We start from the raw sequence: 27994 nt of genomic DNA, 5'->3' as shown, positions 1-27994 counted from the left end.
AAATATTTAAATGAGTAGTTTGCAGATACCTGCTACATGTTTGAAGTGTTGTCAGGGATGTTTAGATTTCTAGTCACTTTAGATTGTAGTTTATTGCATGCTTTTCTACACTCTGTCGTTTAGTAGGCACTGTTGTCATCATTCCCATTATTTCGTGTTGGACTGGTGTTAGAAACCATAAATCTAGGCTGTACTGATAATAGAAGCAGGCTGTAACTTGATCTACTTCTTTTGTCAAAGTATAACACCATGAGCTCCCTGTAGTAAATTGACATGCCATGCCATTAACCCTAGCCCTTCACAAATGTCGGTGGGCAGCAGGTCTTTGGGCAATTAGCTTGTGGTTGTGCTTTCCTTAGGAATTTACAACTATAAACTGGAATTTTGGCAACCCTGACTTGTATTTCATTTATCTGTTTTCTGATATAAATTGCTACCTAACTATGTACAGAACTTCCACATAAATAATTTTAAAATGGCAAGTGATTCTTTAACTTGTAAGTTATAATTTTTAAATAACTTAAAAATATGATTCTTGGATTTTTTCTTTCTTTTTCTCCTCTCTCTCTCCTCTCTTTTTATTTCTTTCTTGCGCCAGGGTGTCATGTAGCTCACGCTGACCTTGAACTCCTCATCCTCCTGTTTCCACCTTCCAAGTGATGTTGAATTTGTTCTGAGACACAAAAGACTAATTTCTGATATGTTGGGGGTAGATCTTGCTAAAAGATTGCTAAAATCTTTTCCATAGAAAACATTATTTCCTTTGGAAGATTCAATTTGATCCAAAAGCTTACTACCATAATCTAAGTATTGGTGAGTGACCAATGGAATTTTTGTTCCATTTTATCCTTAGCAATATTTTACGTTTGAGAAACAGTAAGTCTCCCTATTTGCCATCTTCTTGACTTAGCTTCTCATGTGTTAGTATTATAGGAGTGTGTCACCATGCCTGGCTATTTTTAAATGTAGTTGTGCAATTTAGGTTTTTTTCTAGTTACTTTCATTTATGTTGTAAAAATGGAATTTTTGATTATTTTAATAACCTGGGTGAATTAAATCCATAATTTTGAAGTCTTAGCATGATGAATCATGACCGAGCCAACAAGTAACATACAAATAATATACCTTTTCTGTCTTTTTCCTTTTTAGGATAGCCATTAGTACTGCAAAATCTTAGTTATGAGAGCGCTTTTGTTTGTCAGAGAGAAGCATGTTGCTACAATATATTTGTGTAGCTGGAGTTTCCTCTCCAGGTCCCTCCAAGCCCCAGCAGTCCGACAGCCCACTTACAAAATAAACACACAGACACTTATATTACTTAAACTGTTTGACCTAATGGCTCAGGCTTCTTGTTAACTGTTCTTATATCTTAAATTAACTCATTTCTATTAATCTATACTTTGCCATGTGGCTAGTGGCTTACTGGTACCTTACATCTTCCTTGTCATGTCAGCGGCTGGCAGTGTCTCTCTGACTCAGCGACTTCCACTTCCCAGAATTTTCCTCCTTGTCCTGCCTATACTTTCTCCTGCCTGGCTACTGGCCAGTGTTTTATTTATTAACCAATCAGAGCAATACATTTAACATACAGAACATCCCACAGCATATTTGAATTAAATGAAGACTTATTTCAAGTCCATGAAAAACTTAAGTGTATGTTTCATGCTTTTAAATCATATTTTTCATTCTTGCATACTGTGTGGACAAAAGATTTTTGTTTTAGCTGAAAATGATGGCTATATAAATTTATAATATATGTGGATAGAATTCCATTGGAAGATTATTGACATGTGGAACTTTGAAAGTGTATATAAAATACATACTTTCAAATTTATGTTGCTTATGTGTTTTTGTGTATGTTATTTTTTAATTGGAAGGATAAACAACAGATAACGGCATATATTTCTTGAAAGTGGGGTTATAGGTAATTTTTCACCCTCTCACATTTACTTATCTGTGTAATTTTGAGGAGAGTATGTTCATTTTTTTTTTTTTTTAGAAAATCCAGTTTCTAGGAATACACAAGGCTGGCTCAGTGTGGGTCCAAAAGTTTTTCTAGTGTTAACTTACCTTAAAGGAAAAAATGTTTGTGAATATTTATCTCACAGTTATTCAGCACAAGGTGACATTGGTTTGGGTTTTGCTAGACTACTTCTCCTGATAATTTCTAGAGAATGGCTTTTCTTTTGGCAATAAAAATACTTGATCATTGTAAACCTATATATTTAACCTACCCCATTTATTTTGTTTCTGTCTTTATGTTCTCATTTTTTCAAGACTCTAGATTGGGTGCTGTACCTACATGGCTATATCTCATTTTCATCGCTACATGGTATAGTCTAAGAAATGTTAGCTATAATTTAATATCAGAAAACCTCTGAGCCATCTCTACAGCCTTGAATCTTCTTTTATTGTCTTCTGAACTCACGCACCTTGTAGTTCTAGCTGGTATCAAATAGTCTCCCCAATTGATTACACTAGTCTGACTTTTAGAGGTAAGGTCAATGTTGCTGGAGGGCTTCTCTCCAGGTTCCACCAAGCCCCGCAGTCCCACAATCCACTTATAAAATAATCACTCAGACGCTTATATTACTTACAAACTGTATGGTCATGGCAGGCTTCTTGCTAACTGTTCTTATATCTTAAATTAACCCATTTTTATAAACCTATACCTTGCCACGTGGCTGGTGGCTTACTGGCGTCTTTACATGCTGCTTGTCTTGGTGGTGGCTACAGTGTCTCTCCCCACTTCTTCCTGTTTCCCCAATTCTCCTCTCTCCTTGTCCCGCCTATACTTCCTGCCTGGTCACTGGCCATCAGTGTTTTATTTATATAGAGCGATATCCACAGCACTTCCCCTTTTCTTTTTTTAAAAAGGAAGGTTTTAACTTTAACATAGTAATATTACATATAACAAAACAATTATCGAGCAAGAATTACAGTTGCAATATTAAAGAAGATGTCCTATCTATCTTATATTTGTGAGTTTAAGGTTTTATATCTAACTTATCTTTTATCATAACTGAGGAAATTACAACTATCTAGTCTTTAACCACATCAAAGACCTCAGAAGGATATAATATTACCTGAGAAATGGGAGAAGGATGTATGTAACTTTTGGGAGTCTTGCAGGGTAGACAGAGACAGCTGACAGCCTGGACGGTCACCTAATGTTCCTTTGTAAAGTTGGGGCATCTGTTTTCAGCTCACAGGGCTCGAGTCTCTCTGTCATTTTTTTCAGTGTCCTGTAGAATGTCGGGCAGTTTTCTCTGCAAAGCAGGAACCTGAAGGACCATCTTGTCAAACAAAGTTCAGTGGCCATCCTTCCATGGGTCTTGCATGTCCAGTCAATCAAGCAGTCCAGGCAAGAACAGTTTCTTGCCCAAATGGCTATCTTTGCCAAGGTGAAGATAAACTCCATATGGAGTGTCTTCGATGCCCACCTTCCTCTCCGAAGTAAATCCAGTGCTGTCAGGAGCAGACATGTCTCACTGTCTAGAATGTCTAAATTTTTAAAACATTTTAAATGCCATATTCTATAGGTCTTTGAAGTGTTTGAAGACTACCTATCTATCTGAAATATATCTATGTATACCTAGAAGACTTAACTAATATGGCTATAAATATGATTATCATAGATGACTAATTATTAATCTATTTCTTAATTATCCATTACAATTTTAAATGAGTTACATAAACATAATACCTCAAACAAGAATAGAAATATATATACAGTATAACAAAATTAACTTTAAGTTTGTATTAATAAACTAAAATTTATACCAATGTAAAACATTTTAAACATAAACTAAAATCTATACCAATGTAAAACATTTTAAACAAGTTGTTCTTTAAAAGTAGGTTCATTAATCTACCCTTTTATCTTATCATCTCTATATCCTCCTATATATCTACATCATATCCCCTTTTCCTTTTTAGAAAGAGATCGCATTTATAATCAACCTGTTTTAAATAAAAATATTGGTTTTTCTCTGTCCCACACCAGAGGGCTCTTCTGATTTGGGACACAAGAATCTTTTAACCATTTTTTTTTAAAGCAATATGTCTGGATTTAGAGGGGGAGTGAGCCAATTCCACCTCTAAAGTCAGCTTGGTATATTTGGGAATTTGGGGGGGGGCGCTGTATCTTATGGGGATGTAAAGAAAATTTTAGGCTTATGGGGTAGTCCGTGAGGCTGTATTGTGTGAGCCAGTTTCCTTGAAACCGTTTCGGATGTTGGATCATCTGGGCCATGGTGTCATCGGAGACCTTTCAGGGGGTCTTGGCTGGTGAAACCTGAAGTATCTTAGTATGGAACAAATCCATAGCCTCTGGCTTTCTGTGGAAACAAAAGCAGAACCTGTTTTCTAAAGCAGCATATCCTTAAATCCAAATTTTGAAGTCAAGGTACCTTTAAAATATATATACTGGTTTAATTCAACATCTTTTTCAATCAAATGTTTTTTTGTAGTTAAAAATCCCAAAGACAATACAATCTAGATTTTCTGTGTAATATTCATCTTTACATGGCTTTTTTACATTAATTTATGTTTTTTGTCTCTTTCAAGCCTATGTATATTTTACACACATTGTAAACGATTTTATCTGAATCAGTCTTACTGTGAATCTATTGCTTTAAACTGTAGTATTCTAAGACTGAAACGGTGCTGTGGCTGCTGACTCCGCCCATTTCAGCTTACCAACATGGCATTTTCCGCCAGTTCTGTGAGTCATCAAGTCTCAGAAATAGTGGGCCTAAGCTTTTATCAAAGCAGCATGTAGCCCAGAAACCTTTTTTTAAAATACCAGTAAAGACTAAATGTACTACACAGCGTAATGTGCCGCTGGCAGACACTTCATTACCGCCATACTGACGGTCAAACGCAAACACCAGGAAACTGCCAGTAGTTCAAACCTCCATTTTGTGGTGTCTAGCTGCCTGTATGAGACATGAAGCAGGAACCTGGTTTTGGCTCTGTTTAGAATTGGTTATTAAATATTCTCAGGTTTAAGGTGGAAACTCAAGCCGTTGGGCACCATTTGTTGCTGGAGGGCTTCTCTCCAGGTTCCACCAAGCCCTGCAGTCCCACAATCCACTTATAATCACTCAGACACTTACATTACTTATAAACTGTATGGCCATGGCAGGCTTCTTGCTAACTGTTCTTATATCTTAAATTAACCCATTTTTATAAATCTATACCTTGCCACATGGCTGGTGGCTTGTCGGCGTCTTTATATGCTGCTTGTCCTGGCGGTGGCTACAGTGTCTCTCCCCACTTCTTCCTGTTTCTCCAATTCTCCTCTCTCCTTGTCCTGCCTATACTTCCTGCCTGGTCACTGGCCATCAGTGTTTTATTTATATAGAGCGATATCCACAGCAAGTCAAAGAGAGATGAGTAATGTTTTGAGTTGTGTATGTATGGGTACGTCCTGAAGCCTTGAGCTCTGAGAGAATATAGAGTGACTTGAGGACCAAGAAGAAACCTGACCAACAATGGATTTCATAAAGCTAATGGTAGAGAAAGAAGATTCTTTTGTGTCTTCAGTCTGAAATTCCACTTTGTTCTTTATCTGCTCATTGAAACTGTCAGCTGTGTGAATGACTCACAACCCCCCCCCCACTGTATGTGTGCACATGCAAATATAACCATGATTTTACTGTCGTCATAACAAAGATGAAGCTTAGAAGTGGATCACTTGACCCTTTCTCCTCTTAGTATCCTCTTTATAGCCAGCATTCTCTTAGATCTGCAGTTGGGTTCCACACATTCAAGCCTCAGCATAATCTTTTTTGCGTGTATAGTTTTTCGCCTCTTTCTCCTTGGAAAAAATTGTGTAAGATTGTCCACAAAGCCACTTTATTTCCTGTCACAACACCTCTTTCCCTGGGCATATAAGGAATCCTTTTCCTGCTTATTCTATATTACTCTGGGGTTGGAGCTTGCTTCATTCTTGCACAAAGCCTGGTGGGTTTTAGGAACATTTATCATGTTTGTAGGAGTGTTCTAAGCACACACACAAAAAATGAAATTATCTTTGTTATATGATAAATTCAAGAACCTTTTTTATTCCAAGTTAATTGTACTTTCTGATAATAGAATATCATTTCAACCCCTCTTAATGCCTATATTTTTGTTTTGTTTAATAATGCTATTTTCTTTCTGTGGAGTTCTCAAGTGTGCCAGGCTTTTTCTTTTGGGCCACCAACCAGCTCCCATATCATGACACACAGACTTACTAGTTTTTAATATTTGGCCTAGCTTACGCAGGTTTCTAGCTAGCTCTTTTAACTTAAATTAACCTGTTTCTCTTTATCTACTTTTTGCCTCAGGGCTTATTACTGTTCTTAATTCTGTATATCTTAATTTCACTGCTTCTCTATGTCTGGGTGGCTGGCGTCTGCCTGACTTCTTGCCCTGGACGTTATGGTCCTTGTTCCCTCTTCCTTTTCTCCTGTTCGTCCTCTCTTGAGCCTAGATTTTTCTTCCTGCTTATTCTTTCTGCCTGCCCAACCCCACCTGTCCTTTCTCTGCCTAGCTATTATGCATTCAGCTCTTTATTTGACCAATCAGGTGCCTTAGGCAGGCAAGGTGAAACAGATGCAATGTATCTTTACATAATTAAACATACATCCTTACATCATTAAACAAATGCAGCATAAACAAAAGTAACACACCTTTACAAAGTTAAAGTAATATTCCAGAGCACAAACAAATGTAACACATGTTTGCCTAGGTAAAATAATAGTCCACAACACTCAGTTTTTAAAAAAGTTAGCGTGTATGCATGAGCCTGCCTGCCTGCCTATCTATCTATTAACATGATTTGTGTTTGTGCTCTTGTCTGTCTTATGCTCTTGGCATTCAGAAGATGGCTTCAGATCCCCTGGAACTGTAGTTACAGCATCTGTGAACTCCTGAATATGTTTTCTGGGAACTGAACTCCAGTCCACTGACAGAGCTCTTAACCACTGAGCCATCTCTCTAGCCCCAATTTCCCAGCTTTTATGTAGTAAACTGTGTATCTTTCCTGCCATTCTTTCCTTCCTTCAGTTACAGGTCTTGCTAGTTAGCAAAGCTGGCTTCAACTTCATGATTCTCCTGTTTGAGCCTCCTAAGTGATGGGATTATAGGCATGTTAGGCATGTTCTCCACTGCTAACTCTAGAGTGTGTATCTTCTATCCACATTGTACCAAGTACATCATAGGAATTATATCAATATTTGTTAAGTAAATGAATAAATCAAATCTGGAATCGGATACTTGAATAAAGAAACACAAAAGCTTTCAGAAAATAGGTTGTATTTATTGATGGTCTCAAAGTACTGGTAGTATTTCAAAAAGAAGAAAAGGAGAAAAGGGTAATCTGTGTAGTCAAAATAAGATGAGGAGTCATTGAAACAATCTTTTTGGGTTAGTGTATAGGGTGTGTTTGAGTGATATATGTCTGCTGGTTTTGAAATTGTGGAGGATCTTAGTGTTAACCCATAGAAAGCTGTACACAGAAGTTTCTGTCCTGCCCTGTCCTGCAGCCATTCAGTCCCAAATAAACACACAGAGGCTTATATTAATTACAAGCTGTTTGGCCTATTGCTCAGACTTAAAACTAACTAGCTCTTAACGCTTAAATTAACCCTTAATTCTTGTCCATGTTTAGCCATGTGGCTTGGTACCTTTTCTCAGTCCAGCATTCTCATCTTATTTCCTCTGTATCTGGCTGGTGACTCCATCTCTCCTTTCCTCTTCCCAGAATTCTCCTAGTCTGGTCTCCCTGCCTATACTTCCTGCTTGGCTACTGGCCAATCAGCATTTTATTAAACCAATAGGAGTAACAACTTATTACAGTGTACAAGAGCATTGTCCCACAGCAGAAAGCTCTAATTTTTTCTTAATTGCATAGCCATTTGAATCAGGAGGGTGATTTGGGAGGCAAACAGCCCAGATTATATCTGACATTATGTATTATTATGGTAGAAAAGTACACCAATTACAAAACAATTTGATCAGCTGTGTTACTACACCAGGTAGAAGTGAATGAAAGTATAAACCAGTATCAAGGGGAAGGGAGATTAGGTGTGTAGTCTATTATTGGCCACTGAGTGAAAGAATAGATGCACAGCTAAGTACTGAGAGAAGTATTGGTATTGGTGAGAGAAAACTATCAGAAGAAGCAAACTTGTGGGAGTTGAGGCTTTAAATGCAAATAAATCTCTTGGGTTAGAGATATAGAGGTCTTTCTGGGTAACTTCGTAAGTATATTCCCTTAATTACCAAATGATATTCAGTCTATACACCATCACATCATAACAACAGGCATATAGCATTGGCATTCTGTATTGAGATTTTCTATGCACCTGATATTTTTTATAATGCTTATTCTGTGTTTTATTAATATTTCAATTTTGGCCTTGATTGAGCTGTTCTGGTAGGACAGTCTAATAAATATATTTGTTTTAGAGTATGCGATATATTGAGGACATGCAGGAAAAGAAGTCAAACTAATTAATAGTGGTTTAAATGTATCAGGCCTCCTAATAAACATTTTGCTCCTAAAATTAATTTACTTGAATTTTGAGACAGAATATCACTATGCAATCCAGGATGACTTTAAATGTAAGATCCTCCTGCCTTAGCTTCCTGAGTGCTGAGATTATAGGCCTGTACCACAGTACTTACTTGGCTCTTAACAAGTAATTCTTGTTAGGAGATTTGATTCGTGGAACCTTCATTGCATTCATGATTTTTTTCTACTTCCCACCAACATTACATGGGCTCTGATATGGCCTTAAATCGAAAGTCAGTAACTGCCAACCTACCATCATCTCTGATTTAACCTTTCATTTTTGATACCCTAAAATGAGGCCCTATACCTACCCATGTTCCATTAGCAATTATTACTCATACACTCTTTTCTAGCTAACAGCTACCTTATCATTTTATTGAAGTGATCTGACTCTGAAACTCATTTTGGCTACTATTACCTCTCAGAAATTTATGGTACTTAAAATAAGGAATTAATTGTTTTCCTTTGTAGGAAAGTAAAGCAGAAGAGAATACCATGGGACAAACAGTGAATGAAGGTGAGATTTGCTTATCTAAAGATAATTTTTAGTTGTTTGTAACAAGTATCTTACTATATACTAAACTTGTGAAATAAAGCCTTTAAAATGTTTTAACAAATAACATTAAAGAACTACCTGCTGAGTTATACCCTTTCCCTATCGAATACTGTCTGTTTCTAGTATTTTCCTCCTAGGATTATTTTCTTTTGCATATTTGACAGAAGAAGTCCTTTCTTAGATTTCTCTTTAGACATACTGACAACTGATTAGAGTACAGCATTCTTAGAAGCTTCTTTATGTAGAAGATAATCATCAAGTTAGGGAGGAACTAAATGGTTCCTAATCTCAATAAACTCTTTGCTGCATACTTGGAATTCTTATATTTGTTTCTTGAAATCATTTTTATTGCCCTTACTTATTCTGTTGTCCCTTAGGTGATTCAAATGAAGTCCTTTTTTTTAAAAAAAAAAAACAATGGTTTTTAATTTTAATTACATGTGTATGTGTGTGTCTGTGGGTATGTGCATGTGAGTGAAGTAGCCCATGTGAGACAGAAGAGGGCATCAGATCCCCTGGAGTTGTAGTTTCAGACATTGTCAGCCACGTAAAGTGAGTACTAGGAACCAAACTTGGGTCATTTGCATGAGTAGTAAGTGCTCTTATCAGCTGAGCCATCTCTCTAGCCTTCAAATAAAATGTTTTTAGTTTTTTTATTGTTTGTTTTATGGAGTTTTTTATTTTGTTTTTTGATACTAGAGATAAGTACTTAGAATTTTCCAATCTAGTTTTATAAATAAAACTAAAAGTCTTAGAAGCAACAGAACAGGTCTTAAAATACTCTTTTTACAAAGCCAAGGTAAGAATAGAAATATCCTGGGCTAAGGATTTAATTTTGGCATTAAGAGTACTTGCCTAGCATGTGAAAAGCACTTTTTCAGGTCATCCCAGCAAAAAATAAGATTGAAAAAGTAGAAAATAGGAATTAAAAAAGAACTAAATAGAATTCAGTTCTTTTAACTGTAAAATGAATGAATACTTCTTTCGTCCTGTCTTTCTGTAGGTAGAAATATGCTTATTGACTCACTAATACGCCACACCTGTTTATATTTTGCTGCATTTATTTGCCAATACATACTTCACACATTTGCCCTCTTGTTCCTTGTTCAAGTCTTGTATATCTTATTGCTTTTCTTCTGATTACATGTTGAGTGATGAATGCTGTCCTTTAATTTTGTTTAGTTTATTAGTTTGTTGACATTGGTATATTATTTATAAATAGATTATTGGTTTCCCTAGAACAAGACCCATGCCATTACATTTTTGTCTTAGACATTCTTACCATAGAACTATTTAGTAAGTTTTATAAATGTGTGTTTTCTTCAGGTAATTTGAACAGAAGATGGCTATATATTTCTCTAAAGTATTCATATACCTTGAAGAATTTCTTAATCAAAACCTGAAAGATATGTCAATATGGGAACTTGATAAGTCCTGAGATTTAAGAATTCATACTTAAGATAATGAAGGCAGTTTGAAAAACAGCAATACTGTTTTTATTTGATGATATTAAAAACAGGATAATTTTTAGCATTATGTCTTATATTTCTTTCATATATACTCTAATTTGTCTGAGTGAAGTGATATATTTTAGATTTGGTGACATCTCAAGGATTTTGAGTACTCGTTGAAATATTTAGTTTATCATAGAGAAAAACCTGAGTATTTCATTGAAGTACATTGTATTCTATTCTAGCTGGCATGTGATGTTTTAAACACTTGAAAATAACACTTTATTTCTAGGAAATTATTTTAAGCAGTTTTAAGGATTCACCAAAAGTTTATTTAGATTGTTGGCACATTCATTTAACAAATGCTTGAGAGCATTCTGTATCCCAGATCCTGGTCAATGTTGTAAGCATATATTACTGAGCAAGACTGATAGACTTAAATATCTGTTTTTATGAAGCTCTCATTTTAGTAGTGAAAAATACAGTAAAGAAAAATGCCCAAGTAAATTATAAAGTGTAGAACACACTAGAAATTGTTAGGACACATAGAAAATGAAGATAATCATAAAATTTAAATAGGTTCCCATTTAAAAATTAAATTAATTTTATAAATGTTGAAGTGCTCTTTAAGACTATTCCAATGTTATTTTCTTTCCTTTTGGTTAGAATCCATGGATGCCAAGAACGACAATCAAGAGAAAACTACTCATTCAAGTACATCTTCTGCGCAAAGCAGTAGGTTTTTAAGTAATTTAACACATCATTTTTCTTTCTTCAGTGTGTTATAATGAACTCATGTAGCTTCTGGTATAGTATTTTTATACTAACTTCTAATACTGTAAAATCTTAGTCATTGAAAGGGCAAACAATTCACTGTGACATTTTAACTTTAATTTTATTTAAAGATGAATTGATAAATATTGCATGAAATTACAACTGTATATTTAAGTGCAAATTTGTCCAATTTTTAATGATAGAAATTTTTCATTCAAAATTGTCAGACTTTTTTTAAAAATGTGATTACTTACTCAACTAGGCAATTACATGAATATATTTTCAGGATATAGTCCCTGGCATTTCATTTTAGAAATCAGTGAGTGACTGTTCAAGGTAAAGGTTTTGTTTTGTTTTAGCTGATGCATCTGTAGTACTTAGGATAATGCTCAACACATATTAATGGCTCATGTTATAATCTAGTACCAAACAGGACTGATGTGATTCCTGCTTTCTCTGATCTTACGTGGCCTGGTAGATAGTAAATACCTAATTATAGTTGAAATAAATGGTATGAAGTAATGTATGCTGTTTATTAAACTGAGAGACTTCATCTAAGATATTTTCTGCTCATTGTCTTCACATAGCATAGGAACCCAGGCCTGGCACTGACATTATAATTCTGATTCACTACACAGAAAATCAAGGAGGTTGATAAAAATTATATTCCATGTGCCAGAATGTATTATACCTATTGTATAAATTAGAATGGAGTAAAGGCTAATATGAAGAAGGACTCCATGGATGTGTGTGTGTACAGTAGTCAGATCACACAGTCATGTATTTGCACCCATCTTTTGAAGAGAAAAAAAACTTCAGGTTGACTTTTGGTTGCTGGTTAGGAATTCCAACTGTGGTGTTAATATAAGTGTTAGGTGTGTTAAATCTAAACTAATAAATTTTGGATCCATGTGTGTTTTCATTGTGTTAATGGTAGTGATTATCACATGAGAAGTCAAGAACAGTTCTGTTAAGGCAAAGTAAGTCTCTCTTTGATATATACTATAGATTGTCATTGACTAACAATATGATAGAAAATAATAAAGCTAATAGAATACAACTGGATAGGAATTGGTAACAGATTATAGCCATGTCCAATACAAGTGAAGATAGAATATTTAAATTGTGTTGCTAAGGGTTTGTTGAACATATCTGTAGTTCCCATACTTGAGAGACTCAGGTAGGAAGATTGAGTTTGAGGTCAGCCTAGACTATGTATGTAGTAAGACTTCATCTCAAACAAAATTTTGTGTTAGTCAGATATGTTAAATATTTTCTCATTTCATTTAAAACTTCACAGATACTGTTTCAAAGAAGAGTATTAACTCTCTGAGGAATAAATGGGAAGAGATTTTAGTCATTGTTTTCCTTTTGGGGTGTCATAACATTAACTATATCTTGGTGTTTTTGTTGTTTGTAATGTATTATTTTGTTCTTTTTTAATGCTCTGTTAGATCATGTGGTATTAGAGCTTGAATTAGAATTGTAGCATTCCTGATTGTTAGGAGACAATGGTAATATTTTGACACTAGTGGACTTGTGGATCTCAATTTTTACTTTTGACAAAGCTAAGTATGCACAACTTTAGGGACAGTTTTAACATCAATCTTTACAATACACTGTTTAGTGCTCATGGGTGTTACTTCATTTAATTCTAAACACATGTGGTACCATAGATACTAATTTTAAATACTGTAAATAAGATAACTGAGGCAGAGAAAGTGAAATGATGTGTTCATGGTTATATAATAAGAGGTAGAGCCATAGTGAAAACAGGCAGCTCTGCCTCTGAAGTGCATGTTCTTGACACTTTGCTTCATGATTTTCAACACTGTGGTGGTACTCACTTTACATCATCCGGAAGCAGGATCAAACTGTAGTTTTAGATCATTGGTTGAGTTTTCATTAAAAATTCTATAATCTTACATATGGCATGTCTACCACACATGCATAGATATGTGAATACTTATATTTTATGGTATACAGGGGATGGCTCATTCTGACTTGGAGGAGCTAGTTGTGTACATCTTTCCCCATCTTTATGCTTAATGGCTTTGGTTTGGCCTACTACAGTCAGCCATGGTGTCAATATTTATATTAGAGAAATCTGCAGATACTTACAGTCAGATTTTTTATTTGTATTTTCTAGAAAATTGATTGGTAGACAATCTCTGTGTGCAGATAACTGTACTATCCTTTGAAGGATGTATTAGTCCTTCCCTTGGGGGAAGTATATTCCAAGATTCTTTTCTGGTAGATGCTTGAAACTGGATAGTAATGTATGCTTTACATACAAATATATAATAATGTTTGATTTATAAAGAAGACACAGTAAGAGATTGGTAGCTTTTAGCATAAATATCTGGAACCTCAACATGTACTGCTTTTCTTTCATTGTTGAGAGCTTTTACCTTTGCATTTCATGGAAGAGAAGCCCTTTATGGTCTCTCTGGCATGTCTGAATTACCAGCATCAGCAGTCTTGGACTTTGTGGCCATTGTTAAGTTGAAAGCAAGATAAGATATTTGAACAGTTTGTTACCTTAGCAGGCAGTCTGATGACAAAAGTTGTTACTAAGAATTTTCTCTTTAATATTTTGGACTGCAATTGAATCAAGTTAATTGAAATCATACCTAAGGGAGGCTGAGGATAAAGAAGTACCAGTACATATCAGAAACTGGTAATGCAGATTCACCTAGGGAAGAGAAGTCAATTTTTTATAGTGTTTATCAAGAATATTAAAAAACATTCTGTTGCTGAAAATTAAACTCTGTTTGTGAATATGTGTTTTTTAGTATTTCTAATCAGTTTGTCAGTTGTTTTGACAGTCTGGCTAGCATAACAAAAGTGTTCAAGCCAGGCAGAGGACACTGCTTTCTGATAGCACTGTCGAATATCATGAAAACTACATGACAGAGCGCAGCAAGAATCTATAGAAGATGGACAGCACTAAAATAATCTGTTCCAGTGGCCGCACTGTTCAGTTGTTTTCTGCTCTATCTTAACACCATGTTCTTGACATTGTGGAGGGAAATTTAATAGCCCATTAAGATCTACCCTGGTTCTTAGAATTTTTTTTTTTGTAAAACATTGCAGTGTTAAAATTCTGTTAGAACACATACTAAATACTGTTAGCGCCCCATAAAAAACAAAGTACCTTCACATTAATGGATGATACAGTGTCAACAAAATTGTTGAGGAAATGTGTATTTGATACATATGCATAGATTTTCTAGTCTATAAAACTTTCCTAGTTGTATCTAATGTCCACACTTTTTTGCAGTGTAAAGTATTGAACTTTGGGCCTCTACTTCTACTTCACACTCATAGCCCATTCCTTCAAAATCGCTCTGCTTTAGCCCACAATTCATTGAGAGGATATGGGTTATAATTTCCATTAAGACCATTATTATCAGGAAGTTGCTTTTATTTCTGTGCATAATTGACTGTAAACTGAGAAGTTTGAACTGGTTTGTAGATTGTAGAAAGTATTGTTTCCATTTTTTTTATTTTTGAGATTATAATATAATAACACTTTCCCTTTCCTTTACTCCCTTCAAGACCCTCCCATATTCCTCCTTTTTCTGCGTATGGATTAAAACTTACTTTATTCAGAAAAAAATCTTATTATATACTTCAAACCCAGCCTATTTTGTATGTTTTTTTCCAGATAATTTTGACTGGGACAAGTATTTGAAAGAGACTGATTCTGTAAGTGCACCTTCAGAATACTTCAGACAGGTATGCCAAAATTCTCCTGAGACTTGATACAGTACTGTATAGCATTAACTTGTGGAAGGGTATCTGTGTAGTTTCAGGATTCTGGTAGTATGAGGAGAAGGTGGGATTATGTTTGTGCCACTCAAAACCAAATGTCCTATTTGTAGTTATTTTGTTTGATATACTAAGCCGTTAAAATTGCCCATGTAGAAGGAAAGACAGAAATAGCAAATATAAGAAATGTGATAAACCTGGACTGAGAAAGCTTATGGAACAGATGCTATATAAGATTGTTAGAATGAGAAGAAAGAAAATATCCAAAATAATTTAAGTATCAAGATATGGCACAGAGTCGCTGGAGTGCAAGGTGGATAGAGGCACTTTGGGATCAAGGTTAAAGGTGTGTAGTGGTGTTTGAAGTGTGCTGAAGAGTTTAACTTTATCATAGACTTTGATATGACTTCTAGTTTGCTCATTTCAAGGGGAATAGCTTAATGGGATTCTTAATTTTTAAAGTCTTTCCGGATGCATTTTATAGTCCATATTTGGGTTTCTTGGATATGCAGATGAGTGAGACTAGTGATAGCCAGCGTTTTTATACTGCATGTCAGTCAAAAGGGAAACTCTGCCTTGAGCCTTGTAACACTGATCTCATTCACCTGCTCTGACTCTACCTACAAAACATCTCCTAAGTATTTTGGTAACATAATTTGCCATCTGTTTTTCTTATAGTTCACGCATTTTAACACAGTGTCTGTCATTTATATATAGTCTAAGACTCCACCAACTAATGAATTCCAAGTTGGTATGAAATTGGAAGCCCGTGACCCTCGCAATATCGGTTCAGTGTGTGTTGCTTCTGTTATTGCAACTACTGGTGCCAGATTACGTTTACGACTGGATGGTAGTGACAATAAGAATGATTTTTGGAGACTTGTTGATTCATCAGACATACAGCCTGTTGGGACATGTGAACAGGCAGGAGATTTACTTCAACCTCCACTGGGTAAGGATAAACACTTCTTGAAATACCATAGTCTTACTAGTAAGCTATTTACTAGAGGTGGCTTGAAATGTTCTTTTAAATATCACTTAGGCCTTCTTATAAGTATATGGTCAGGGAGTTACTGTAGAGGATATATGATTGGAGAGGAACTCGGTACCGTGTCACTTGTATACATACTTCACAAGTGTGCTAAAGGCCTCATTTTGAACAAATGTTAGAGTAATCTTCAAATTTAAAATACCAAAAGAAGCTCACTTACATTCTGCATGTGAATTCAGAAACTCTCCTAGAGAAGAAGCCTGTAATAGTTCATATGAGTGACACACCTCTTGATACTTTACATTGAGCCATTCAACACTTTCAGTATGAGGATGAGGATAGGAAGACTGTGGGCTTCTACATTATGAGAGGAGAATAAGAATCAGTACTTTTTAGTTATTGAGACAGTTCTTTCATTCCTAACCATTAGACACCGAGGAACCTAGTTACTGTTAGGCATAGAAAAAGATGAGAGAATGGAAATTTTAGCAGAGGGTTAAGTTTAAGCACATGTAGTGTTTGGTTGGGCCATGTGTTTAAAATGTGAAAAAGTTATGACATATTTTGGAAGAAAATCTTTTTAGAACTGAGGAATATCTGTATAATCTGTAGAAAATAAGTGATTAGTTTATTTGGTCATCATTGTTCATTCCCAGTGAATTTCGAATGTTAGTTTTCATGTTCTTTACAATGCTTAAAATAAGAAATAATGTAAAACTCAGGATGAATTTTCTTTATTAGCAACATATTTCCTAAGACCCACTAATACAGATAATTACTTTAATAATATCTTTTAAATTTTTGTTAATTGAATTTGATCCACTTTAAGGGCTGGGGTGTAGCCCAGTGATAAGAGCACATACTTAGCATTCACAAAGAGCTGTTTCAATTCTTGTTACCAAAGATTATTTTAAAATAATTTTAAAGGGATACAGTGAAGCTTAGTGGCAAGGTGCTTGCCTAGCAGCCCCCTTTTATTGGTTTTTAAACCAGTCAGAGGTAGGTTTTTTTTTCTTTCTTTCTTTCTTTTTTTTTTTGAGACTGGATCTCAGTAATTTAGCTCAGGTTGGCCTTGAACTATTGATACTCTTGCTTCAGCTTCCCAAGTATTGAGATTACAGATATGTGCCACTACACAAAGAGTACATTTTAATTTTTCCTTCTTTTTCTTTTACTTATTTATTGGTGTGTGTGTGTGTGCGCGCGCGCGTGCGCGCACAGAGCACATGTGAAGGCCTGAGTACAACTTGGGGAAATCTCTTGTCTTCCTTGTACCATGCCAGTTCTAAGTATCAAACTCAGGTGGTCAGGCTTGGCAGTAAGCATTAGGTAACAACCATTCCATCCATTTCCACTATCACCATCTATTTTCCTGGTTATATCTGGGGAATTTCAGTAAAAGTTTATTTGAGGATGACTTGGTCTGTCTTAACATTTTTGTATATGTTGACTGTTTTTAGCTCTGTTGCTAATGATTCACTTGCACCCTTATGTTAGTAAATGTATCTACTGTATTATTATGGCCTGTCCCCAACATAAGTGTGTTTGTTGGCAAACCCTAGTCAATGGCTTCTCTAAAATGAAAGTTTCTGGTTCCACTTTGACATCATTGTCAGACATCAGAGTGATGGCTGTAGCTACAAGAAGATTGATCTCCTTTTACTCAAGTCCTTAGAAAGTCATTCTCTGAAGAGGATATGTGACTATAACCTGTTTGTTCTCTATTACCATAGTTTCACAGGTTTCTCATGATATCTAATTTGTGAAACAGGGTACAGAATGAATGTTTCATCCTGGCCCATGTTCTTACTACGGACACTAACTGGATCTGAACTGGCCCCTGCAGTGTTCTTTAAGAAGGTAAGAAAAGCATTACAACAAATTTCTGTCCCCCATAACATGATTTTAATTTTTTTAATGTGACTGCTTAATACATTGTCTTTTCCTGTATGGAAAAAGTTTTGTTTTGTTTTGTTTTAAATTGCAGGTTGGCAAATACTAAGTTAGTTTGTTAGACCACTATAACAAAGTGGAGTAGCTTACATAATAAAAAATGTTTCCCACAGTTTGGAGGCTAGAACAAGAATTAGGGTGCTTTGAAGGCTGGTTTATAGTTGTCCATCTTCTTGTGTCCTTTTATGGCCTCTACTCTGTGTGTGCACACCTATTGAGTCTCTTCCTCTTATTACACCACCCCAGTCAAATTGGATTAAGGGTCTGTTTTCAAATGTATTCATATTGGTAGTACTTCAACAGAAATTTGTGTTAGAAGAGACACCACTCAGTTCATTATAGCAACTATAGTTCCTGTGAGTCATGAGTCTAACAGTCCTGTCACATACAGAAATACTCTGTTTTGCTCTGGTTCTTTCTGATCTCTGGCTTTTAGAATCTTCCTGCCTTTCTTTTCTACAATGATTCCTGAGCCTTGTGGTGATAACATGGTGTGATACGGTTATCCCATTCATAACTGAGAACATTTATTCTCTGCACAATGACCAGTTGATTAACAGTTTCTTTTTAGTACAGAAGCTTTTTAAATTTCATAAAGTCAAAATTGTTCATTGTTGTATTTATTCCTGGATGACTGGAGCCCTATTCAGAAAGTCCTTACCCAATACTGAAGTGTATTTCCTACTTTTTCTTCTAGAAGTTTTAGATCTATCATTGAGATCTATGATTCATTTGGCATTGATTTGTGTGCAGGTTGAAAGAGAAGAATCAAATTTCCTTCTATATGTATATAGCTAGATTTCTCAATACAATTTGTTTAAATAGCTATCTTTTCTCTAGGGTATGTTTTTGGTGTCTGTCAGAAATCAGGGAGTTGTATGTGTAATTATACCTGGCTCTTCAGTGCTCTTCCATTGATCACTGTGTCTGCTTTTGTTCTGATGCCATGCTGGTTTTACTACTATGGCTCTACAGTGTAACTTGAAATCAGCAATAGTGACACCCCCCACCAGTGGTTTTTTTTTCATTGTTCAGGATTGTTTTGCCTATCTCTAGGGTATTATTTTGGGCTTCAATATGAATTTTAAGATTGATTTTTCAATTTCTGTACAAAATGTTTTTGGAATATTGGAGATTACACTGAATCTGTAGATTGTTTTTGGTAGGATGACCATTTTCATATTATTAACACTACCATTCCATGTGCATAGGAGGTCTCCCCTTCTTGTGTCATCTTCAATTTTTTCTCCAATGTTTTAAAATTTTTACTGTAGATGGCTAGATTTATTTAAACATCACATCAGTTCTGGAGGTTGGAAGTCAGACATGAAGGTGCAGACAAGACTTCTTCTAATTCTTCCTACGTTTCCCAGCATGGTCTTTCTGGTCATCATGCTTTTCAACAGCCTTACTGTTTTGTAACTGATTTCCAGAGACCTTCCTATTTTTATCTCTTCAGAATAAAATCTCTCCTTTGATATTCTAACTCTTCTTTCCTGGAGTCAGAGGGGAAACCTTTTAAAGTGATACTTTACTGGAAGCCGTATTTAATATTTTTGCTTGTCAGTGAATCTTAAATTTCTGCCACATGATAGAATTTCTTGTATGAGTGGATGGATCAGGTTAATTTTGTTTCCTTCTAGATTCTTGGCTCTGCAGGAAAAAAGTGAAATGTTAAAAGAATAGTTTGTGATTTTTAAGAATACCTTTCTTCCTAATAAATATGAAACCTATTTTTGGTTTCTAAGGATTAAAAAAGAACACAGTAAAAAGATAGTTCTTAATGTATCTTAATTGTGAAAAATTTTAAAATGTTTTTGTAGGAACCACCACCGCCACCCCTAAATAATTTTAAAGTTGGGATGAAGATTGAAGCTGTTGATAGAAAAAACCCGTTTTTGATCTGTCCTGCCACAATTGGAGCTGTCAAAGGAGATCAAATTCATATTACTTTTGATGGGTGGAGTGGAACATTTGATTATTGGTGCAAATATGACTCCCGGGACATCTTCCCAGTTGGATGGTGTTGCCTCACAGGAGATATATTGCAGCCACCAGGAAGTATTGGTAAGCTAATATCTAATTATATGTTCTGTTATTTTAGATTTTATTTTGATGGCATTGTGTTTAGTAGTGGTGATATTAGGACTTGATGCCAAATTAGAATGGCAGTAATAACATTCTCTAGTCTAGGTACTAGAGATGATGCAAGTTTCAAATTAGAGTAATTAGAATTCTTGAGAGCTCCCTAGGCATCTTATGTTCCATTTCATGCTAAGAATATTGGCAAAGCCAAAAGTCACATTTAGAATGTTAGAACCATGTTATTATAAACATTGGATGTGTTTAGGAGATGATTATATTTAAAATTACTTTTGTAATTACTATTCAATTAAAATGTATACATGAGTTCTGCAGATATAGCTCAGTGGAATGAGTGTGTAGCATGCAGAGGGCCCTGGATCCTATTCTCAACACCAAAGCCTTTTAAAAACATTTGCACATGGTATTTCATTAGTCACATCTGAACCATAATTTTAAAAGTTGAACAAAATAAGCATTTAAATGTATTTTTCTGTTTATATTTTAAAGATAAACTGATACTTTGATATTCTCAAGTAAAATCTATATGTGCCTATAGCTTCTGTGGATGCTGTTGTAGATTTCTGTTCAGTCATCATACTATTCATCATTTGTAATGGTGTTTCTAGATTGAATACTGTGATTATGTAGATACCTTCTTTCAGAGAAATGTCTCCAAAATATCAGAGTTCCTTGGCAACTCATTCAAGGGCTTAAGCAAGCCTGATGTGGACTTTGAAATAACCACTGCTGAGATACATTGGCCTTGAGTTTAGTACAAATTTACTGGTGGAATCAGATGTAAACAATTACAATTTACCTCACTAAATGCTATCTGTATCATAAAAAATAAAGATAAAGTAAGTAGGTAAAGAATATAGAGGAGGTTAGGGGCTAGGAAAGGGCCAATAGGTATATTATTCTTGTAACGGACTGCTATTGAAGTCTTCTGTGATTTAACACATCTCATTATAGTACAGTAATACATACCAGTTTCTTGATGCTATATCTAGCAGGCAGATGTTAGTGTTTAATTTTGGTAAATAGTTCTATTACACAGATCTATATATGATACTAAGGTAGCCAAGGCATAGTATCTGCCCTCATGAAATCGACCTTTTAGTGAAGAGAAATGGACTGAGGGATAAACCTGTTAAAAATTACAAAGATAGAAATATATGGTAAATATGGAAGTAGCTCAAACTCTGGAGAGAATGGTGATTGAGTAAAGAAAGCCTCAGAGAAAAAACATGACTATTGAGAGAGGAGAAGTAATTTGCTATGCAGAATTGTACTGTAGGCAGGGTAGACATATCACGGGTATAAAATTTGAATTTACTCTGAAAACAGATGAATTTTGCTTAAGACGTGGTTAGTTGGGAATGTGTGGATAAGAATGTTATTACCCTTGAGTACCTTCTTTTTCTTCTACATTGAGCTACATCTCCAACCCCGTGGTGGTGGGTCTGGTTATGTTTTTGTGGTGGTAGAAATCATACCTAGGGCCTCTTTATATGAATTCTGTCCATAATCCCTTTTGGCTTTTTTCTTTGTTTAATAACAAGAATATACTTGTACATCACTTTGTGCTTTAACTTTCAGTATGAAAGAGATTATCCTGAATATTCTACTTCCTTGCTTATTTTTGCATACTATATTGTGACTGTGTAGATGATCCCTAATCATCTTCGGATGACTACATTTACAAGTTTTGTCATTACAATTCAGTGAAAGCAATAAATATTCAGGAGAAACCATACTTTGAATAGTAAATTTTAATAATTTTCTAGTCTAGTAATATGTAATAAAATATTTTATTATGCTAGGTACTGGCAGTGGACAACAAGGCGAAAAGCAAACGCTTTGATACTAGATATGTTTTTTTTTTTGTTTTTGGTTTTTCGAGACAGGGTTTCTCTGTGTAGCTTTGCGCCTTTCCTGGAACTCACTTGGTAGCCCAGGCTGGCCTTAAACTCACAGATATCCGCCAGGCTCTGCCTCCCGAGTGCTGGGATTAAAGGCGTGTGCCACCACCGCCAGCTAGATATGTTTCTTTTGTATGCTGTGTTTATGTTTTCACAATTGATTGAAAAATGCCCATATGTATCTCTTACATCCATATACTTTGTAATATTTACTTTGAGTACAGTTTTTAATAAATTAAGATACCCAATATTTTATTTTAAAATGGGATTTTTGTTAAATGATTTTACCAAACTATAAGCAAATATAAATGCTCTGAGCATGTCTTAAGATAAATTAGGTTTAAGTTTAAGCAATGATATTCGGCAAGCAGTGTATCAAATGTATTTTGATTATCAAAATGCAATCCCATCATAACTTGAACAACACATATATTCCTGTGTAAAATATATCCTACAAATTGCAATTTAATTCTACATGCATTCCATCATATGCTGTACATAATTGACTTAACTAAATTTGTTTTGTTAGATATTGAAGTTCTTTCACATTTATGTTATTATACTAGATGTTATAAGTACTTTTATTTGCATTCCTCCATATTTCATACAGTAATTTTGCTGAAGTAGAGAATATGTTTTTAAGCTAAAAAATTGTATTTCAGGAAGTCCTATATTACCCCCTCTGAATTAGGTAAAATATTTTTCTCTATTCTGCCCAATCTTGGGAAAAGTCTTTCTAATTTCATTATTTTTACATTTTTAATTCCATAATTTGCTAATGAGTTTAAAGCTTTTTCTTTCCATAAGTTTTGGGCATTAATATTCCTTCATAATTGTCTAATAATCACCTTTTTCTCATTTTTCATCTTAGAATACTACTTTTTTAAACTAGTTTGTCTGTTTCATTTATTGCACAGCTTAAACCCATGTCCCCCAGTTAAAATTATTTTCCTCAGTCATTTGATTTTTAACATTATAGTCTTTTTTTCAACTAACAGAAGTCTTTATTGACTTAATAATTTAAGGGCCTTACTTTTAAGTATTTTCAAAAGGCATAAATGATAGTAAGATAATCAGATTTTGTAAATTAAGATTTTATATTCATTTTGATTATTTCTTAAATATATTATAAATGTTTCTGAACTTATAAACAATTTCTTTTTCATAGCACTTAAAACTTTTGAAAAATAATCATTAAAAGCAATAAAGTTGCAGTGAAACATGAATACTACTTGATTTAGAGAAGAGTAATAAAGTTTAATTTGCTTTAAAACTTCTTTCATTTTTTAAAATTTTGAACATTTCTATGATCAGAAATAATGGAGTTTTTAATTGGGCTTTCCTGGGGTTAGTAAATCTGTGCTTTTTTCTTATTTATCCACATTTTCTTTTCCAGGCTCTTGTTATGACCCTGTACTCTTTCAAAGCTCATTGTGATGTCACAACTGATCAAATTTCTTTGCAAGACTCTCAATACAGGGTATCTAGTGACAAAGGTAGCACTGCATATGTGTTGCTGTGTCTTTAGCAACTTGGAGGAGACAGTCCCATAAGTGAAAACAGGGCCTGTTGTGATTTTCTTTGAACAATTTATTTGATTTCGCTGTTTTCATTTTTTCAGTTTCTCACACTCCCATATCTTCTTTGTAATTCTCAGTTGCCTTTAGATCATTTATATACTGATAGAAATTTAATGATTCCTTATAAACTACTATTTATTTTTCTCATATTGCTCTTCCCATGTCTCTAGCATGTTATAGAACTTTATCACCAGTAATTACAAATATATAATACAGGAAGGAACAAACAGGATATTCCAGTAATTTAGGATCATAACTGGAATGTGTAGCATGAATGTTAAAAAGTCTTAATTAATAAAACAAACCCGGAGCCAAGTATTGGGTTGAACACTGGAAGGTCAGAGAGACAGAACAAGCCACTGCTAACCTTACCTGACCAACTTCTCAGCTGGTCTTGTTTCCTCAGACTGGAAACCTCTGTGTCCTCATCCCAATGGCTCTCAGCTGAACTGATGCTCAAAAGCCTGAAGCTTAACCAGCCAAATGCTTAACCAGCCAAATGCTTCTAGTGTCTGATCTTCATGCCTTATATATCTTTCCTTTCTACCATCACTCCCTGGGATTAAAGGCTCACTTTTTGGGATTAAAGTTGTGAGTCACCATGCTTGGCTGTATCCTTGAACAGATGGATTTCTGCCTCTGGAATGCTAGGATTAAAGGTGTGAGTGCCACCATTTTCTGGCCTTTGTATCTAGTGGCTGTTCTGTCTCTGACCCCAGATAAGTTTATTAGGGTGCACAATATTTTGGGGAACACAATACCACCACAGGAATGACCCCATTTTTTTTAATGTATGAAGATATTTTTCTTTTTGGATGGGAATATACATTTGTCATTTGAGACATTCAGAAGAATAAAATTCTGTTTAAAAAAGTGCACCAGGGGCTGAATAAATGGCTCAATGTTTAAAAGCACTGGTTGCTCTTCCAGAGGATTGGGTTTTATTCCCAGGACCTATATATCAGCTCACAACCTTTTGAAATTCCAGTCCCAGGGTATCTGACAACCTCTTAGGTCTGCTGAAGGCACTATGCATGGCATACACATTATGCATAGAAATACACGCAGGCAAAACATACACATAAAATAAAAATTAATTAATTAAAAAATTTTCGCCCCAGTAATTTTCCTAAGATTATGAAATTATTCAGTCTTTAAGAAATAGTTCTATTGTAAATGTTTTACTTTGCTTTAACAATCCTTAAGTACTTTAAGCATAAACTATGTAAATTAAATTTGAACTTAAATAATTTCTAAAACAATGAATTTTTTAAAATTTAGCTACACATTTATATATTATTGATTGTAATAATTATCTTCAGTTGTGTGAAGTTGTCTTGTGCTTACAGATATTGTTCTTATGCTGGTCTACTAGTCATCTGTGTTTGGGGTTATATCACGTTAGGTGCTGATTTTTCAGTTTAGCCTTTGTTGGATGGATACTTTTTGGATGATTTCCACCCTTGCTTTCTCTTTCCTTTCTGGTCTTCTGGCCTGAGTGACCAATTGTAACATTATATACTAGCATCAAGAACAAGAAGCAGACTGTCACATGATTTGGGTCTGTAAAGTTGCAGGGTCTCTAGGGTATGGAGGAATTTCATCTGTCTCAGGAACCGTGGAGGAGGGGCAAACATAGATTCAGCAAGGTGGAGCTGCATTACTATTTAATTTGTACCATTCCTAAGGTTAAAGTAAAAGAAAAATGAAGTAGATCTGAACCATGATTATCTTTGTATTATTTGCTGTTTCTTTGAATGTTTATTTTACACTTTCATGCAGGTGTGCATAAATACTTGGGTTTTTCTTCTTAACTAAAACTCTAAAGGAGTAGATTTTGATATCTAAATTTGATCCTCTAAAAATGTGTAACTGATTCTTTTATGTAGTCTTCCAATATTTTGGAAAAGTAGCATTTAGCATTTTTCTTCTTAACTGTTTCAGGGTTTGTCTCTTGGGAAGTATTTCACACATTTAATTTACAAATAAGAAACAGCTTTATTTTTTTATTATCCCCCCCAACACACACATGAAAACGTTTAAGTTGTGGTTGCTTTTTTCTTTGTTCAAAGGAGTATGTATGTTCTACAACTTTACCTACCTAAATTTCAATATTAAGATTTTTGTACATTTTAAACCATGTATTTATCAACTTTATTTTTTATAGGACTGTGTGTGTTTAGTTAAAAACTACATTAAGTAGTTTTCTGTCAGGTGGATCAGATAATAGTAGATGTTCATATAATAAAGGCTGTAAAGAGTTCAAGATAGACTTGATCATAATACATTATATGTACATATAAAATTCTCACAAAAAAGTTTAAACAAAATTCAGTTTGCCAGTCTTACTGACTGACATTCAAATACTCGTTTATATTGTTGCTCTTTGTGTGACTTGTAATGCAGTATAGATTAATATACTTAGTACACTGAACATTCTTTTTGTTATGTATGAATGAAATAGCTAGAGATGCTATGAACCCAGAAAGGCATGAAATCTAAAACATGATTATTTTCTGTCTTATATGAACAGCTTGGATCAAGTGTTTCACTTGTGGGAATGAGAAAGCTATTATGATGCAAAGAAGTAGCTTGGAATAAATAAAAAGGCTTTTCTCTGATTTAAATATTTCTTGATAAATATTATAGTAATTACAAGGAGTGCCTAGGCTTTGAAATCTTCCTTGTTCTGTGCTATGATATATTTTAGCAGGATACTCTTAAGGCTATTAAAAATGCCTTGTTTAAAGGAACATGCAGTTCAAAAGGATAACTTTCTCGACAGACACAATGGATTGGTAGTTAGATTTTGCGTATCTTTTCATTTCTTTCCAAATCCTCTGACCCAGGGTAACCTTTGGTCCTTCTTGGAGGGCGAAAATGAAGGGAGTTTGAGCAGGTGACTGATGATCCCTGTCTCAACAGCTCACAGACAATATACAAATTACATTACCAGCCCCTTTATCTATTCCCTTCACTCCTCCCTCCTTAAATCAACAATGCAAATAGCTCCATCCCCATTTGCTAGAAATACAGGCTTGCTCAGGCAACATGGGCTTTGTTGTTGAGTCCCTTTCTCCAGAAATACAGTTTTAATCCTGGTTAGAAAGAGTAAGGCTATGAAGTGGAACCTAAGTCATCTTAATGGTAAATACAGCAACAACTTGTCACTCTGGGGTATTTATAAAGGTAGGAATTATCTTTATATTGTAGCTAAAATCTGGTTAAAGAAATCTATTGTCTGCTTTGTTAGTTTTTGTGCACTACATATACCAAAGACTTTAGACAGTCCTGTTTTAAATATTACTTATCGATACCTTTAGCACTATTATTTGAATAGTCACTTTCAAAAGTTGTTTTTAAAATGCATGGGGAAAAATTCAGTCTTTGCTTATTTCTACCATAAAAATGCTTGTATTTTTTTTTAAAGCAAGGAACAATCTGATTATAAGTAATATTTAATTATTTAGATGAGCAGTTTATAATGAAAGTATAATTTTTCTCAAGTTTTAGGAATATGACCATAAATAATTTTCCACTGACATTGACTGAGACTTACTAAAAACTTTATGCTATGGAAATAAGAATAACATTTTGCTGGTTATTACATCAAAACATTTAAATGGTTTTTCTTTGTGAAATTTGTAGCAGTTCCTGCTGTGATTATTTTGAACAACCCAGTGGAAGTCAGTGTTAGAAATTATTCAGGAAGAAAAAAGATATTATGATTTAAAATTCAAGTGATGTTTTTCAAAGCTTATATTGTTAAATGAATTTCCCATTGACCTAAAACTGCTTTTTTTTGTGTGATTTCTTCTGAAAATATTAAAGATTATAGCTATTGTACTTTTTTAATACTGTCAAGTATATATTAGTAGCAGTTGTGAAATAAAATAGTCACCATGGAAAATATTTCCCCAGAGAACTGAAGGGAATAGTTTACAATGCTTCTGTGATTTACAAGCAGAAAACTCATATGCTTTTAAAATGTGATTCTAAAGCCCTTCTAAATTCTGATTGTGATTTCTTGCTTATTGATTTTTTTACTTCTTTACCAGGCTGAATATTTATGAGCCACAACTATATAATAGGACTGAAAAAGCATGTAAATATTGTTAGATCTAATTTTAATTTAGTATAGAATGTATGCCAAGGAGGAAAAAGACACTCTTTTGTTTTTCAAGGACAAGATCTCACTCTAATATAGGCTAGACTTGAATTTACAGCCGTTTTTCTGTCTCCTTCTCCCTCTCCGAAGTGCTGGGATTATAGGCCTCAATAACCATTTTAGATTTTTTCCTTCTGTAACTTTTAAAAATAACTTAAATCCACAAGTCAAGTT

General features: G+C 34.5%; 1 protein-coding gene across 11 annotated transcripts in view; it reads left to right on the top strand.

Annotated features, from left to right (window-relative positions):
- Positions 1-27994, top strand: part of Scml2 (Scm polycomb group protein like 2) — a 124185-nt gene that overhangs the window by 25702 nt on the left and 70489 nt on the right. For all 11 annotated transcript variants that reach the window (XM_037198894.1, XM_037198898.1, XM_037198897.1 and 8 more), the window contains exons 2-7: positions 9038-9083; positions 11240-11308; positions 15018-15088; positions 15839-16073; positions 17884-17972; positions 19889-20132. In XM_037198894.1, the coding sequence (XP_037054789.1) occupies positions 9062-9083; positions 11240-11308; positions 15018-15088; positions 15839-16073; positions 17884-17972; positions 19889-20132 (730 nt within the window). In that variant the 5' untranslated portion in view covers positions 9038-9061. The remainder of the gene's footprint in view (positions 1-9037; positions 9084-11239; positions 11309-15017; positions 15089-15838; positions 16074-17883; positions 17973-19888; positions 20133-27994) is intronic.

This window comes from Peromyscus leucopus, chromosome X (genome assembly GCF_004664715.2).
Source record: "Peromyscus leucopus breed LL Stock chromosome X, UCI_PerLeu_2.1, whole genome shotgun sequence".
Classification (NCBI taxonomy): domain Eukaryota; kingdom Metazoa; phylum Chordata; class Mammalia; order Rodentia; family Cricetidae; genus Peromyscus; species Peromyscus leucopus.
Note: the sequence above shows the minus strand (reverse complement) of the source record. Positions and strands in the feature narration are given on the sequence as shown.